Source organism: Biomphalaria glabrata, chromosome 7, assembly GCF_947242115.1.
Source record: "Biomphalaria glabrata chromosome 7, xgBioGlab47.1, whole genome shotgun sequence".
NCBI lineage: Eukaryota > Metazoa > Mollusca > Gastropoda > Planorbidae > Biomphalaria > Biomphalaria glabrata.
In genome coordinates, this window is record NC_074717.1 from 28523682 (window position 1) to 28541886 (window position 18205).

At 31.8% G+C, this 18205-nt stretch overlaps 1 protein-coding gene across 3 annotated transcripts; it reads right to left on the reverse strand.

The window, feature by feature from the left end:
* Positions 1–1037: 1037 nt before the first annotated feature.
* Positions 1038–18187, reverse strand: LOC106063351 (methionyl-tRNA formyltransferase, mitochondrial-like). Of its 3 annotated transcripts, none has more exons than XM_013221687.2 (11): positions 18144–18187; positions 16348–16480; positions 15638–15704; positions 15361–15506; positions 14691–14813; positions 14102–14204; positions 8032–8107; positions 7652–7743; positions 7381–7453; positions 5186–5265; positions 1038–1296 (listed from the first exon to the last, which is right to left on the reverse strand). In XM_013221687.2, the coding sequence occupies exons 2-11, from the start codon at positions 16449–16451 to the stop codon at positions 1123–1125; spliced, it is 1038 nt and encodes a 345-aa protein (XP_013077141.2). In that variant the 5' UTR covers positions 16452–16480; positions 18144–18187; the 3' UTR covers positions 1038–1122. The 3 variants fall into 3 exon arrangements, with proteins under 3 accessions (XP_013077141.2, XP_013077139.2, XP_055891588.1); XM_013221685.2 differs by lacking the exon at positions 18144–18187 and adding an exon at positions 17875–17935; XM_056035613.1 differs by lacking the exon at positions 18144–18187 and adding an exon at positions 17779–17915.
* Positions 18188–18205: the final 18 nt, after the last annotated feature.

An 18205-nucleotide genomic window follows, 5' to 3' on the forward strand; every position in this document is an offset into this window, starting at 1 on the left:
TCATAACAACAACTAGATCTACACAGTGTAGCCTATAGTAAAATTAAACAAGTTAACTCTCTCTGTTCAAGCTCATAACAACAACTAGATCTACACAGTGTAGCCTATAGTAAAATTAAACAAGTTAACTCTCTCTGTTCAAGCTCATAACAACAACTAGATCTACACAGTGTAGCCTATAGTAAAATTAAACAAGTTAACTCTCTCTGTTCAAGCTCATAACAACAACTAGATCTACACAGTGTAGCCTATAGTAAAATTAAACAAGTTAACTCTCTCTGTTCAAGCTCATAACAACAACTAGATCTACACACTGTAGCCTATAGTAAAATTAAACAAGTTAACTCTCTCTGTTCAAGCTCATAACAACAACTAGATCTACACACTGTAGCCTATAGTAAAATTAAACAAGTTAACTCTCTCTGTTCAAGCTCATAACAACAACTAGATCTACACACTGTAGCCTATAGTAAAATTAAACAAGTTAACTCTCTTCGTTCAAGCTCATAACAACAACTAGATCTACACAGTGTAGCCTATAGTAAAATTAAACAAGTTAACTCTCTCTGTTCAAGCTCATAACAACAACAAAATCTACACAGTGTTCTGGTGCTAGTACTCAAACAACTTATCCAAACTATAATTTTTCTATAACTGACTTTTTATTCATTAGCCTCTCTCTGCATTTGCGAACAAGCCACGCCTTTCACTCGCTTAATATTCAATGCTCCTTTTATGGTCATTGAGACAACTCTTTTCCAAGAAAGCATGCTTGCTGCAAGAGCTCGTCTACAATTTATCTTAACGCTGCTATGGAGATGGTTGCAGAAAACTAAAAATATACTTAGCTGATTTATGCTATATGACAATTACTTATTACAGCGACTGTTACTTGTGAAAAAACAGCTTTTCACCATCATAAGTCTAAAATAAAAACAACACATTTTTTCTGATACAAAAACATAAAAAGACAAACAAAAAAAAAAAAAAAGTAAATGGCTCGATAAAAAAAAATTAAATCACATAAAACAACAAACTTTGTTATAATTAAAAATAGAAATATTTATTTATTGTTGAATTAAGAGAAATATAAGTTAGCTTCATTTACTAGCACCAAGGATGTCAGGAGGGCTTTTTTTCTTTGATCCATTGATTATAGATGTCATTAAATAAGTTGTTAGGTTTACTGGTAAAAAGAGCTCCACTGAAATGACCTTTAGAGAGGTATCCATTATAGAATTCTTTAGCAGTCATCTTCTTTTTGATCACAACACGCATAAAACCAGCCCAGTGATCCTGTACAAGAAAGATTGAAAGAGTAACTACACTAAAAGAAAGAGTGAAAGAGTAACTACACTAAAAGAAAGAGTGAAAGAGTAACTACACCAAAAGAAAGAGTAACTATACTAAAAGAAAGAGTGGAAGAGTAACTATACTAAAAGAAAGAGTGGAAGAGTAACTATACTAAATGAAAGAATGGTAGAAATTAGAACATCAATTAAAGGCATATACAACAAAGTTACAAAGACAGTTTGTGTGGAAACACAAACTGAAAATCGGCCCCCGAAGTAGTCCACCCAGGCAGGTAAAAAGGCAGGTTTCAATATTATCAGAATGAAATTCTATCAAAGACAAATGACAGAAAATAATGGAGAAAAAAAGGTTAACAGATCTCGTGTGCTGCCCCAGTGGTCCAGCAGACTAAAGGATAGGTGAAAGTGAATGTGAAGTTAGATGTCAACCTGGCCTAACTGATGTCTTTTAATGAATATCTAATTGATCTAATCGTTTTGTTAAGGGTCAATCTCTTATTCCTCAAGAATAAAACATTTCTGTTAAGAAATAAAAAAAAAAATAAAAATTTTTTCTTTGGTTTGGTACTGCAATTGCAGTACTAGCGATAATATGAAAAACTACTTATTAATTGTTGTTTTAAATTATGTCTGACTTATATGCATACTAAATAGATTTTTTCTCTTTAAAAAAATAATAAACATTTTTTTGTGTGTAAATATAGTATTTGTATAACAGAACTTACATAACTTAACAACACAAATATAAAAAAAACATTTTTGACAAATTATTTACAACCATTTGCATAAATGTGTTAGAAATATGGTAAATAGTCATCTCCCCTAATAAAGAGCCTCAAGTGTTTGTTACTATTAATAGTGAATAGTTGTAATAGTGGCGTAATTTTATGAAAAAACTGCTTGCATAAGTGATTAAAAAAAATTAGATTTTTCGCTTTCAGAAAAGAAAAAAGTAGCGTTGCATCAGAACTTTGAATGGTCTAAAATATTATGATGTCGGAGTTTCACTATCTTTTCTAGTTTACGAGATCTAAACTGGACGGACGGACAGAGAGGGCACACAAAACTAATAGTGTCTTTTCCCCTTTCTGGGGCAGCTAAAAATGATACAGAAAACAAATATGATACTGGTACCAAGCTTGCATATTAAGAAAATCACTAACAAAAAAAGTTTCCCTCCAAGGTGCTTGTGCATCTGATGTTGAAACATAAACTTCATTCAGATAAGTATTAAAAGAAATATGACTGCTACGGAAATCAATGGCAATAAAAGGAAAAATTGGGTACATATTTATTATGGAGAGGATTTCTAATTATTTATATATATAATTCTCCTCCAGGGGTGCCACCCATGAGACCAAGTAAACCCTGAAACCAGAATTTCCAAATTTTACAAACCCTGAAATCATAAACCCCAAACTTTACCAACCCTGAAACTTACCGCATATACAATTTAAGCACCAAAATTTTACGAAAGAAGAACAGTATTAAATTACTACCTAGATCTGTATCATAATATGCCCCCCATGTTTTAAATATGTAATTAGTAAGCCTATCATTATAATAAATAGAGTTTGTGTGTATTTATTGATAAAGCTTGTAATACAAGTTAAGAGGATTTAGTACAATTTTATATTAACAATGTTTGTAAACCCCCCCACACACACACACCAAACACACAGTTATTTTAAATGATGTTTCTCTCTTAACATTTTTCCCCTCATTATTCCTTTGAAGCAGCCTACTTTAATCAACATTGATAAAACTGATTCCATCAATGTACATGCATGGACCTGTAAATCTATTGCAACAAGATAAAATTGATTTAGTCCAGATCTACTCCAAAATGAACATTACGATTTAGTTTCTAATATTTAAATGTAGACCTAGATGGCTAGAATGTGCTGGACAGCTTATACATAATTATAATTTATTTGTATAAATCTATTGACCAATCGATCTATTTTTTCTAGCCTTCAGGCGAACGCAAACTTACTAATTTAATTCTTCAATCATTGATTCTAGTTCTGATCTAAAAATGATGTAAATATCCTAAATCTAGATCCTACTTCTATAATACTCTAGACATAGGCTAAGGCTCTATGTGATGTCTATATGGAACCTATACAAATTTTAAAATATAAAACATGGAAAAAAAATAAATTTCTCACTCGTGAATTTTTTTTTCTTTCTATTACTAGATCTAGGAGTAGCCGCTAGGTACGCGAGTAGATCTAGACTATATCTATACTAAATACAAGACTTTACAGTCTAGATCAGATCTAGATTGATCATAGAAATAGATCTAGACTCTAAATCGAGCCGATTCAAGGCGCGTTCCGTAGATCTAGAAATTCTTTATAGATCTAGAATGTTTACACTTTTTTGTCACTTAAAAAAAAAAATACTGTACCGGTAAATAAAGCTTAGTGCGCATGCAAAGTGAAAGTCTCGCGAATAGCGAGATATGAGACTGGTCGATTTTGTTTAAAAATGGCGGCTCGCGCGATCGGAACTAACAAACTAAAATTAACGGGGGAAAATGACCAGAAATTTCGAAAAAATCTAAATCAACTAAAACCCTGGATTTTTACAAAATTGTAGAAGGCAAACCCGGATGGGGGGAAAATCGGACCCCTCAAAACCCGGATTTCCGGGTTATTCCGGAAAAGTGGCACCCCTGTTCTCCTCTTCTCTCAAGAGTTTGGACGAGAAGAAGTAAAGGAAAGATCACTCTCTTATTTCTGCCGATAGTCACCCCACGGAATAACAAGAGGGGGTGGGGGTGTGGGGAGAGAACAAATGGGTATTCACACGTCGATACGGATGGCTGCGCGCTGGACTGTCAAACCCTGCCCGCTCCCATCACCCTTCGTCCTGCGGGAGGTTTGGATTAGGAAGTAAACTATCGTCAACTCTGAAGGAACATCCGAAACATATAAAACATTTTACGAGCAAACATTTTACAAACACTAAATAGCAGCGCTGGACTTAACCATTGTGACCAAGAAGTCATCGAAAGAGAACAAGTAATCTACTATGTATATTTACAGGTCACTAAATAGCAGGGCCGGACTTAACAATTGTGGGGCCCAATGCGAAACGGGTTTCGCTGGGGCCAAGTTTGGGTAGGGAAGCGGATAATAAGTGAAATTTAAGAGTTTGTATTAGAAAATAAATTCATCTATGCATTTTATTCATTCTTTACTACGCACAGAATTACTTTACGAGCCTTGCGTGTAGCAAAGTCATACAGTATATCATAATAATTTTGTTTCCTGAATAGATCACGCTCAATAGCAAGAATTACCAGATGTTTTTATCTATCTTTGAGAATTGTTGACCTCAAGTAATTCTTTATTAGTTTGAGGCATGAGAAGCTTCTTTCACCAGATTACACAAATACGGCTTATGAAAATGCCGTTTTTATTTATCGCGCGTTGGTATGGTGTTTTCCATATTGAGTGACACCCCAAAATGACAACTTTTGTCTATATATTTCCATATATTTTAAGGACTTTTTCCTATATCTTGCAATTTGAGGAGATTTCCAGGAGCTGCTGGTAAATCGACAGGAGGGCACGGGAAATGTTTTAAGTTATAAAATGGTTTAATTTAAGAATTTATACACCTCAAATTAGTGCGGGTCCTATGAAAGTGCGGGTCCCACTGTGGTCACATAGGTAGCAGTGGCCTAAGGCAAAATAATGGCGTATGCTACGCCGCCGGTCGACTAGTATATAGAATTTCTATAAAGAGAGAGCTGTGTTTCAAGGATGAGTGAAAGACAGAAAGATAGCATCAGTCTGGTTTATATGTATTCAAGCTAATTATCAGGATATGCTTAATTTCACATCCAATATAGTACATACCTTACACCGTACCCATAATACATTGGAGGCTCTATCAAATATTGGTTTACCAGGAGGGCTGTCAGAATCTAAGGCTATATCTGGGAATAGGATTAAACAAAAAAAAATTAGTTTTCCAATGTTACTATTAACGAATGGACTTTCCCAATCTAGAATCTGATAAACTTCATGTTACATAAAAAAAAAGACAAGTCCTTTTTTAAACTCAAATTACATTCTTTTGAGTCATGATCAAGTGGATTTCACCAAACTATTTTTGTAAATGTCTATATTTATGGATGTAGTTTATTATTTTCAAATTTGGTGGAATAATTAAGAAATCAGATGGCTGCCTGGTCAAGTGATATGCACTTTAAATTGTCGTTCAGGTGTTTGATTATCTTCAGCTTTGAAGGAACATCCAAAACATGTAAAACATTTTAAAAATAATATTTTACATTATTTACAAAACAATCACAGAATAGCTAATGACGATCGTCAGGGAGACAACCTACTAGATGTGTTGTGGACAAAGGGAGGTAAACAAAAGATGGTCATTGTCTCAGTTTGTGAGCTGTCTTGTAGTGAATTTTTTAAAACACTTTGCAACTTAGCGAAGTCATTGTTGGTAATATTAGTCAATCTAGAAGGTAGAATAATTTTTAAACTTCATCTGAACACAGGACCTTACAATCTCTTGACACAGAAACAGTCCCCACACTCATAAAAACAGAAAAGGCTGGTGAGTACTTTACTCTAGAGGTGACTTTTAGCTTGTTAAACAATTAGAATCTTTGCCAAGTGGGACAGCTGAGTTCAGTGTCACCATGACCCTAACAGGCTAACACAAACTTCAAGATCAAAGGAATGGCAACTGGACATACAAATACAAGAAATGAAAAACAAATAGGTTGGTAACAATTTGTATAAGTAGAAGTCTGATCTGAAATCTATTCCCAAGTTCTTTTGGTCAACTTGTTTTTGTTTCCTGTCTTCTAGTTTTCATCTTCACAATGTAACATTAGAAATTTTGGTTCAACTTCATTTTGTTGGGCAAATGTTTTCTCCTTGGTTTTCTTGTTAAAGGGCGCTGTATTGAGATAGAATTTCCTGGTCTTTTATGGTTTGGACTTATCTCAAGGGTTTGTTTGTTTCTTAGGGTAAGAGCGAGTTGGTTTGAATAATGTAGGACATCTATAATAGTTTCGATATTCACCATCATAGTGTAAGATGTTAGTGCAAGAGGTGTGTTCTTTATTTTTTATAGGGAAGCTAGCAGTATACTTTTTGTCCCTGTACTTTCAACGATCTGATGAGTGTGGTGGGCCAATGTAGATATTGTAGTGTGAATATGCTTAGACTGTGACTGGCTGGTGAAACTGCAAGGTGCGGATTGGTTTTTGTGGATATCATCAGTTATTTATTGCATTATATTGTATCATCAGTAATTCAAATAATTATTCATACCAACAATGTTTAAAACAAATTATTACCACCATTATCATCCTTCAGTTCATTGTAAATAATCATTGTATAAAATAGTTCATATGTACCTCAGAGAGTTATTCAGTCATTTAGTCAACATTCACATGTCAACTGTTAGTCAACATTCACATGTCAACTGTTAGTCAACATTCACATGTCAACTGTTACATTATTAGAATATGAGGAAGACTAGGCAAATGATCCAAAGTTCAAAATTCAACCCCAACATTTTCCTAGTCTATTTTATATTTTGGATTCATTGAATAAATTTATATATATCCTAAGTAACACTTTCTTAAATCAATGCATCTTTTTTTTTTAAATTGCTTATGTTCCTATGGTCCAATCACTTTTGTAGAATATTTTGGAAAAAAAAAAAAGGGGGGGGGGGTTATTTGGGAGAAGGTTTCTGTTCTGCTATTTATCACTCAGCAAACACAACTCAGCTTAAGTTGGTATTCGCATACTAAAGTGCTTGATAGGTAGCCAAGCATCCCAGTGCCAGATTCCAAAGCTTTGTGTTTTAAAATTAATATTAGAAACAGTTAACAGATCCCAATTTGAACCAACAAACTAAAAACACATCCAGCTTTAGAGTGATGTTATAAAACAATACAATAGGAGCTCATGTACGGATGGTTCAAGATTCAAATGATTGAAACTTAAACTTGTCATGTTAACAAAATTACTGAGTAAAGAAATAGAAATTTTGTTATAGAAAAATAACTCACTTGGACTGTATCTTGGACTTAACATTTCTAACAATCGTATGGTCAAACCATTAAATTCTGTTCTAAGTTCTGTCTGAAAAAATGTTAAAAAAATTTAGTAATTACCAATTAATTACTGGTATACAAAAATATTTTTTTGTATAAATAAATGAATTAAAAAGCAGCTACAAAAAATTATGTTATTTCCAACTAATAATATTGCCAAAAATTAATATCTGTTTTTCTTTTCACACTTTAATTAACAAATGGAATTAGCAAATATTATAATTACTGTTTCATGTATGGCTCTGTACTGTCTGTCTATTGAATCAAGCGTTTGATTCTCCCAGTCAATAAATGACATGTTCAAAGTTAACTTATGAGCTGTTACATAAAAAAAAAAAACCTTTACAGTTTGTTTTAACACAAAATCATAAACTTCTAAAAACAACTAGGGAAAAAAAAAACAATTTTAATATCTTTCATTTGATAGTTATTTTATTAATTAGATTTTATTAAGTTGAAAAAAAAACAAACTTTTATATGTTAACCCCAAAAATTATCTTAATTACTACACAGTAAAACTTTCATGCTGATTTTCTCCTATTAAAGTTTGGAAAACATTAAGACACAGTACATGTATTATTATATTTGACTAAAAATGGGACAAACCATAAGTAACACCATTTTCAGGTTGTTGTTTCTCTGATATGATGCACTCTGGAAGGTTGGAGAGTACATCGATGATCTAGGAGTATGAAACGTTAACAGTTAAAGTAAATTATAACAGACCTGCCTACCAAAAAAAGTCCAAATGCGTAACACTTACGGTCAAAATGCGTATTTTGGCACCAGAATGCGTAACACTTACGTGATCCTCTATTTTGTCATATATATATATATATATATATATATATATATATATCTATCTATATTATAAAGTAGAATGTGAGGGGTATGTATGTATGTATGTATGTATGTTACTTATAGACATCAAAACCGCTTGACCAATCTTGATAAAACTAGGCAAGAATGTTCCTTGGGTACTAACTTAGACCGTAGTGTATGTATTGTAGCCCTAAAACAAACTTAAGACCCTCAAAAAAAATAAAGTTGTCCGACTCTATTACAGCTATAGTATTTTATGGATCTAGGCCATGTCTACAATGTTGACATGAGAAAAGATAGAAAGGATTTAGACCTAACCTAGATCTAATTTTAAGAAATACACTTTGCGCAGATAGTTTTTTACTTTGACACATGAAAAGACAAAAGAAGATCAATTGATTTCATTATATAATAAAATTAACCTTCAATTTTGTGTTTCAAAAGCATTTTTTACATTAATTAGTTCCTTATATCTGTGATTACAGATTTCCTGACGAACATTCTTTCATTAGACAATTCAGTAATGAATCGCGTACTAAATATTAATTTGTTTAATTGTTTACTTTATAATCCCATCCCTAGATCTAAAACTCTAATTCAACTCTAAGATGATAAAACTTCTCTTCGCACAGATAGTTTTATACTTTAACACATAAACATATTAATTAAAGTCCATTCATTTCATATTTTGATCAAATCTTATCTTATCTTATATAATACAGACGTTACTTCAAAAAAGAAGATGATTACGTCCTACGCGTCATGCATTTAGTCATGCATATTAACCAATGACTTAAATTCTGCCAAGTCACTGGTTTTCCTGGCTAGCTCAGGCAACCCATTCCATGCTCTAATAGCACTAGGGAAGAAGGAGTATTTGTACAAATTTGTCCTAGCATATGGGATGAGGAATGTGCCTTTATCTTTGTGTCTTTCAGAGTATTTTATTAAATTTTGTTTTTGTATTTGAAGATTATGGTTCAGTGTTTTATGTATTATTGCTACTTTACTTTTGAGCCTTCTGTCCTGAAGGCTTTCTAAATTTAGTGATTTTACTAAAGGTGTTACTCTAGTCAAATGTGAATATTCGTTTGTTATGAATCGCACTGCTCTATTTTGTGTCTGTTCTAGTTTCTTAATGTTTTCTTGAGTTGAGGGGTCCCAAACAGAGGATGCATATTCTATTATTGGCCTAACCAAGGTTAAATAACATTTTAGTTTTATGTTCTTATTTGATTTATAGAAATTTCTTTTAATAAATCCTAATGCTTTGTTTGATTTTTTTGTAGTTTCATCAATATGTGGATTCCATGACAGTTTTTCATTTATTATAACACCTAGGTATTTTGCGTTTTTAGTCTGTGTTACTGGTTTGCCATGAATAAGATAAGTGGAATTAATTTGTTTTAGTTTTTTTGTTACTCTTAACAACTGACATTTTTCTGGGTGGAAAGACATGCTCCAATTTGATTCCCATTTCTGTAATTCATCTAATTCTCTTTGTAAAATATCTGTGTCTTGTGTTGTTTTTATTGTTCTATATATTATGCAATCGTCTGCAAATAATCTGACTTTTGTTCCTGAAGTAATGCAATTTGGTAAATCATTTATGTAAATTAAAAATAGTAGTGGACCCAAGACTGTTCCTTGAGGTACACCTGAGTTTACTGTTATCGGTGTTGATTTAGAGCCATTTATTATTACAGTTTGTTCTCTCCCTATCAAAAAGTCTTTAATCCACTGATGCAGTGGACCATTAATGCCGAAATATTTTAATTTTTTAAGCAAACTATGGTGGTGAACTTTGTCAAAAGCCTTAGAAAAATCTAGTAAGATAGCATCTATTTGTTCACTATTATCTAAACCTTTTGAAAAATCATCAATTAGTCCTATTAATTGTGTTTCACATGATCTATATTTCCTAAAGCCATGTTGGTATGGTGTGAGGACATTATGTTTGTCTATGTGGTTTATGATGTTGCTACATATTATGTGTTCTAGGATTTTACATGTGATGCTGGTAAGTGATACTGGTCTGTAGTTTCCTGGGTCAGATTTTTCTCCTTTTTTAAATAGGGGGGTGACATTAGCTTCTTTCCAGTCCTTTGGTACTCTGCCCTGGTTAAGTGAAGCCTGAAAGAGTATTTTGAACACTGGGGCTAGCTCATTACTTAGTTCTTTGAGTAATCTAGCTGGAATACCATCAGGTCCAGAAGCTTTATTTAGTTTGGTGTTGGCTAATAGTTTTTGAATTCCATTTTCTTGTACTACTATATCTTCTATGTTGTCTACTTGGTTCAAATTCAGTAATATGTCTTTGTCTCCTGGGGCTGAGAATGCTGATGCAAAGTATTTGTTTAGAATGTTTGCTTTAGTTTCATTATCATTATGTATTATGTTATGTTCATCTTTTAATGGCGCTACGCCTGTTGTTTCCATTTTCTTAGACTTAATGTATGACCATAGGTTTTTGTTGTTGTCTTTAGATATTACATTGTTTATGTATTCACTCTGCAGCTGTCTGCTTACTTTTTGGGTTAAGTGTTTAATTTTTATATACTTTTTGTAAACTCTTTCTGCATTAGTTTCTTTAAATTTTCTATATAGGTTTTCCTTCTGTTTACAAAGCTTCTTTAGTCTATTATTAAACCAGCATTTATTTATTTTGTTTGATGTGTATTTAGTTGGTATTTGATTTTCTATAATGCTTTTAAGATGGTTTTTAATGAAATTCCAGAGGTCATCAACTGGATGGTTAATGTCTTTTTCTAATAAGAATGTTTGTTGAAAGTTTAATGCAGCTTGGTGTAGTTGTGTTAGGTTACATTTATTCCAGACTAAGATTTTTCTTTTGGGTTTTATATTGGCTACTGCTTTTATCTGACTGTGTATTTTTATGATCTCATGGTCTGATAGACCAGGGATAATATCATAATCAACTACTAATCCAGGTCTGTTGGTTAAGAAGAGATCTAATGTGTTGTTTAATCTAGTTGGCTTTTTAATGATTTGATCTAAACTTAGGTTGTGTAAAGTTTCTATGAAAAGCTCATTTATGTCCTTAAGGTTTTGGTGTTTATCTATGGTTAGTGTTTTCCAATTTATATCAGGTAGGTTGAAATCACCCATAATCCAAAAAACTGCATTTTTATTTGTCTCTTTAAGTGTCGTAATCTGATTACATAGTTCCTGCATGTATTCTAAACTAGAATTTGGTGGTCTGTAAATGCTGCCTATTATTAGGGATGTTGAGGTGGTATTAATTTTACAAAATGTTGATTCTATATTTTTTGAGTTAGGTAAGGTAATTTCTTCTGCTATAAGAGTGTTTTTTATTGCTAAAAGAACTCCTCCATGATTATCAGCCCTATCTTTTCTAAAAATTTCATAATTACTATTGAAAATTTCTGCATTATAAATTTCAGGATGTAGCCAAGTTTCTGTGCCTGCAATTATGTCTGGTTTCTCACATTCTAATAAAATTTCTAAATCTGCTGTTTTGTTCCTAATGCTTTGAAAATTTATTATTAAGGTTTTAAGGTATTTTGGTGTTACTTCTTTAGTAGGTTTGTTTAGTGAGGCTGTTGTATTAATTTTAGTAGATTTAGGTTTAACAGGATAAATGAATAAACATTCAAATTTGGTTTTCTAAAGCTACATTCGTTTACGAAAGCTGCGAAGCCGAGTTGAGATAGGACTAGATCTATATTCATTCATGAATCGCGTACTAAAAATTATTTCGTTTAATTGATCACTTTATAATCCCATTCATTTAACAAAGCTATCGCTCTTTTCGTTTTTAATAGATAAGAATGTATCGACTTCGGGTAAACCCATTTTCGCAAAACTAATTTTATTTTCGTAGCGAAAGAAATAACGTGAAAGGATCATCAGCTACGTTTAACATACATCTCAATCCAATCCACTAGATTATTCAAAAGCATTTTTTACATAAATTAGTTCCTGATATCTGTGACTACTGTTTCCTGGCGAACATTCTTTCATTAGATATTACCAAATGGTTACACATTAACACATCTCTCTACTGAGTCTTTGTCTAGGCCTAGGTCTAAAACTCTTATTGAACTCTAAGACTGATAAAACTTCTTTTCGCAAAGATAGTTTTAAGCTTTAACACATAAACATACTAATTATTGTCCATTCAATTAATATTTTAATCAAATTAACATTCAAATTTGTTTTTCTAAAGCATTTTTAATACATTCGTTCGCTGTTCGCTAAAGCTGCGTAGCCGTGTTGAGATAGGCCTATAGTATTAATTCATGAAAAAAAGTTCACGCATGCGCAGCACAGAATGAACTCTATAAAAGCCAATTTTTAACTCTAGATTAGTGTAGATTTAGATCTATGTCTACCTCAAGATCTACTTTATACACATGAACATACAAAATTATGTCTATTCATCTCAAATTTTAATCAAATATATGTAGGCCTACAAGCAAATGTTTTAATTTGAAAAAAAAATGGATTGAAGCCTATTAGCTATTTTGATTTGATAGCTTCATTCACACTATTTTTACATTGACACATTCGCTTTACTTATTACATTATTATTTCGTTTAATTGTTTACAAAACACTCTCAGTGACTATATCGAAAGTAATGCGCAAATAAAGACCCGCGGGTCGCGGGTAACATATGTCTAGTATATATATAATATTAGATGTCATGATTAGATCTACAGTCTAAATCTAGATCAATAGAGATGATATCTAGACTAGATCTGGATCTTTGTCTATATAATGAATATAATCTACTCTAGATCTGGGCTCAAAAGTGTTACCGGTGCCGTGGATCCGCTAGATCCAAACTTTCGTAGGCCTACCTTCATACTTGATCTATTCTATACTAAGAATCTAGTCTAGATCTAGACTAGATGGTAGTAGATGTTATCGATCTAGATCTAGTCAATCTAAATTCTAAATCATACTAGATCTAGATCTATAACTAGTTTGTAGGGTAATGTAGAGAATCATAACGTAATGACTAGCTAGACTCGAAATAGATCTATTCCTGTATAACAAGTTATCTAGATTCTAGATCTAGAATCCAGATCTAGATCTAGACTAGATAACTACAGTGTCACTCAATGTGTTTTGAATCGATAGCTCTTCGATTTTTTTTTCTATACAAATGAATACGAGAATCAGGAATGCACCAACATAATTAATTTCTACTCATGAACTTACAAAAAAAAAAAAAAAAAAAAAAAAAAAAAAAAAAAAAAAAAAAAAAAAAAAGTCACGTTGGTGTATCAGCTAACTGACGGTACCAACCTGGTACCAGCCCGCCACTCCCTCACTCACGCGTTCTTCATTTCTAGACATCTAATTGCTATTAAGTACCAATCAACGTATAGATCTGGGCACATTGAGTTCACCCCACCTTTTCTGTTTCGCCCCTCTCCCCACAGGTGGGCTTAGCGTGACCTCCGTGACCGCTTGTAAGCTAGTCTAGAGAGGAGAAAAAAAAAAAGCACACGAAATGCGTAACGCGACGGGTTAAATGCGTATTTGCTTACTGGCGGTCATTTTTGGGAGATTTTGCGTAACGAATACGCATTTTGCGTAACGGTAGGCAGGTCTGTTATAAGTATGTAAAATACATATTAAAAAAAATCAATTAATTTTTTAATAATGAAAACAACACAAACAAATGATCAATAAAAGAAATACATATATACTTATTGATCTACCAACTTCTTACAAACATTAATGTATCTCCATTTCCAAATAAGTATTTGAATAGATATTTCCCAACCTCATTTAGACATTCATAAATCTACAACATTCATACAAACTTAATAATTCTCCAACCTTCATTCAAAGACTCACCAATTTCCCACCTTCAACAGCCAGGAAATCTCGAAGCCCATGCACTGACGAATTGAATGGAACATCCAAATTTTTCTGTTTCAGGATAGGACCAGAATCAAAACTAGAAAGCAACAATAACATTACAAATATTCAAACCTACACTTAGGAAAAAGCAAAACAAGATTACAAAGAGACCTTGTGTTTTCACAGAAACTCTACCAATATGTCAGCTGTTTGGTAAAAAGGCTAATATTTCGATATTTTCAGCATGAATATATCAGAGGTTATGAAATATAAATTATCTAGAACCACCATTCTTCCGACTTACACACAAAGATTGTGTGGAGTGAAAGTGTATAGTAAATATTTGTAAAAATGTTTATCAAAATGTGCATAGAATAATCAATGTTATAGAAAAATTGTTAGAAGCTTATACATAAATAATATAGATATAAATATAAAACAAATAGCAGCTTTTCCATTATGAGAGGATCACTAACTAATTTTAATATTAATTATTAAACATTATAGATATCTCCAGTAGCTATTTACAAATCTAAGGGAATCATTAAAACTGCCCAGTGAAGCATCTGACCCATCTACTTACTGTTTAGGTTTCAAGGACATGATACTTATTCCAGTAGTTGTATCCCCATTAAGAACTGTGTGGTGTAAAGGGGCAGCACCTCTCCATCTTGGCAGAAGACTGGGGTGAACATTGATGATACCACTGCATCATACAAGTTAACATATTTAGTAGTGAAAAAACAAAATAAACACTTAATTCAAAACGGACAAAAGTTGAATATTTTCATCAAATCAAGATTTTTGTATCTAAAAAACTCTCAAATATGTCTGCTTTGCTTAAACCTAAAAAAGTAAAGTAAAACTAATTTATATTTAAATGTGGCGCCCCCCTCCAGTGTAGATCGAAGTAGTATTTTTGCTATGTATTATTTAAACTCTGCTCCTACACAGATGTATATGGTGCAAACCAGTGTGCTGTTCAACACAAGGGATAAACAGATCTAGAGAGAAATTAGAGACATGATGGATTCCAGCTATGTTCTAGGGAAGAAGAAAGAACTTTGGGTGTCAATGGTTGGATTGTCTCTATTTTTTTATTTGTTAGTTTAGTTATTAAGCTTATGTGTAATTATTGGAAGTGCCTTCTGTTGAGTGCTTGCCCTAAATTATTTCAAAGATCAGCTAGCTCAAACATATTAACCATAAAATTAAAAATGATGAGTTTTTAATAAAAAACAACAGGTACTTACTAAGGGAAAGCATCAATAACTTTTTTTGGTATCAGGTGTCCAAATGATGCAAGTACACCAACATCATAGGCATTAGTCTGTATATTATTGGTGGGCCATTCAAACCCGGAGAGGTCAGATAGAGCAGCATATCTCAGAACTGGAGACTTAAGAAGAAAAAAAAAGAATTAGTTTGAAATGATCTATCTCAATATATGAACATTCATTTCATTGTTGCTAATAGTGTAGCCTCTCAATTATTTTGTAATGCCCAAGCAATGAAACAAATATCACTCACTGGATTTTTCACATTTGGGTGAACAATATGAAGACAATCCACCACTTTGTGTTTAGAATGACTTAATCTGAAAACAAATTAATAAAAAGTGTATTTTAATCAAAGAAATTTAACACCAAAACAAAAATAACAAAGTTTTATTGATAAATTGTATTGTTACACAATTATTTTTTTTTTTAAAAATACACTGAAAGTATTGAAGCAATGATAATTTTGAGATGTCATTCTACTCAAGTTTTGCTAAAAATGCTGAGCGATGCCAAAATTACTTTCAAAGTGAAATATTTAACTGAACAGTACAAAGCTTGAAAGGCCCATAGAACCATAACAAGGATAGATTGTGAAATGTGCAATAAATTAAATGCTAAATATCTAGACATTCCCACACAAAGAAAGGTAAGCACATGAACATTAATGCTTGACAAATAGCTTGTTAAAGTGGTTTCTTTTCATATTGCCAAATCAGGACTATGTTATATATTTTACTTTTTTTTATATGCGAGTATGTTAACAAAAAAAGTCACATAGTGAACAAAGAATAATGTTAATAATCAAGAATCAGTGACAAATCCAAATACTTAGCAAACGTTTTCTAATTTAAGTTTTTTCTTAAAGTTTAAAAGCCTTAAAGAAAAATCTTTTTTTTTTTTAAATTAATTTTTAATGGTTCATACAAAATAGTACACAACTCACAACTAATTAATATTTACCTGTTTTCATTTAGAGATTCTAGTATTTTTAATGAAAATTCATCTGTTCCAAAGAATAATATTCTCCACGGCAATGTGCTTCTGATATTTTTTAATTGTCTCATTCTAGTGGTAGTATGGTCTGTTGAATAAACTATTAATACATTTCAATGTTAATTCAACTTCAAATTTTCTAATTTAACTGAAATGATAGAAAATATAACATATTAACAACATAGACACAAATACAAACAAATAAAAACAACAAAAGTATAAAACTATATATAAAAAATATAAAAACTACAACAAAGATTATATCACATAATTACTGCTTTATATTTCAATACTGCAAGGTTTAACACTCCTTTTTCTATATAAAACAAAATTAATTAATAACCACAATTAATTGATTCATGAATAATTGTGCAAAATTTCAACTTGATCCAAAAATGGGAAGTGGGAGAAAAATCCTGTAAAAGAATACTCCCAGACAGACAGAAAGTGTTCATATAAGCAGCGTAAAAGCAACAAAAAAATTTATACACAAACTGTTAGAAATTAGTCTACAGCAAGTAAACCTACTTTTATTCTTACTATTAGATATCTTTTATTTCTTTTGCATGCAGATTTTTCTGATTATAAGCACTGACATTGAAAATGTAATTCTCAAGAGCTGTGATGGAATGTTCAGAAACAGGAATGTGAAATCAGGATTTAAGATTGTTACTGAGTTGGCTGTTTCAAAATTAACTAACATCTGTTTAACAAAATCTAAAATCCAATCGACTACAAGCTTCAGAAACAGGTGAATTTATTTCAATTAGTTTCTAATTGCAAGAATTTAAGAGACTCAGCTAATGGCTAATTGAAAGAGAATCTAATAAAATGTAAGATAAAAACTAGTTCGACAGCATCTCTCACATAAAGTATGATGATAAAGAGGCCTAACAGACTAATTAGATTAAAAAAATACACTGTGCTTTGCAGTGTTACTATCATTATTCTATCATTCAGTAATAACAAGGAATGATTTTTATATGGACATTCAGATTTTTTAAATTTATTACATTTCATGAAAAAACTAAGCAGATGAAAATGGAAAATGAATGGAGTGTCAAAGTGTTATTTAATTTAGATCTAGAATGATGAAGATTGACCAAAAAAAAAAAAGATGATGACACATAATAAAAGTTAAAAAAAAACAACATTCTTGCAATTAAATGCAAACCTTTAATTATTGTAAAGGATTAAATGCCGAAGTCACTACAAAGCTTCAAATAGCAGCAAAGAGTATCAAAAATACATCCATATGATATAGTCTTATAGACTAGATCTCTATTCTATATCTAAATAGTAAATAGATCTATAACTATAAATTATTATTTAATAATTATAGTATAAATACATATCTAATATATACTTACTATAATCCACTACTGAGTGACTACCCACATAGTTATGATAGTAGACATAATTAAATCATAGATCTACATAAAAGTTTAAAAGATAAAGTGAAAGTAATTAGTAAAGTCATATAGATCTAATTACACTTTATTAATTTTAAGCCAAGGCTCAAGTCGGCCCAAGCCAAGCATTGAACTTCAATTGAAGCAAGCCTGCTGCAAGGCCAGGCCAAGCCAAGCGCAAGGGCCGAAGGCGTCGTGATATGTTGATTGTCAAAGTTTGATAAGATCTAGACTAGCTCTAGATGTAGATCTACATCTAGAATATATCTAGCGAGAAGATCTAGAATCTAGACTGGCAGTAGGTGTAAAAAAAAATTCTATATCTAGAATCTAGTGACCAGTGACACTGACAGGCACTGTGGACAGTGACAGTCTAGTCTATTTGCACATCAATACTTGATCTTCTGTGTAGA

Coding starts and splice junctions, on each gene's coding strand:
- LOC106063351 (XM_013221687.2), bottom strand. CDS start 16,451: ATGAGACAATTAAAAAATATCAGAAGCACATTGCCGTGGAGAATATTA. Junction 5,266..7,380: donor AAGTCCAAGATACAGTCCAA/GTGAGTTATTTT, acceptor TCCTATTCCCAG/ATATAGCCTTAGATTCTGAC. Junction 1,297..5,185: donor TATTATGGGTACGGTGTAAG/GTATGTACTATA, acceptor TTTCTTGTACAG/GATCACTGGGCTGGTTTTAT.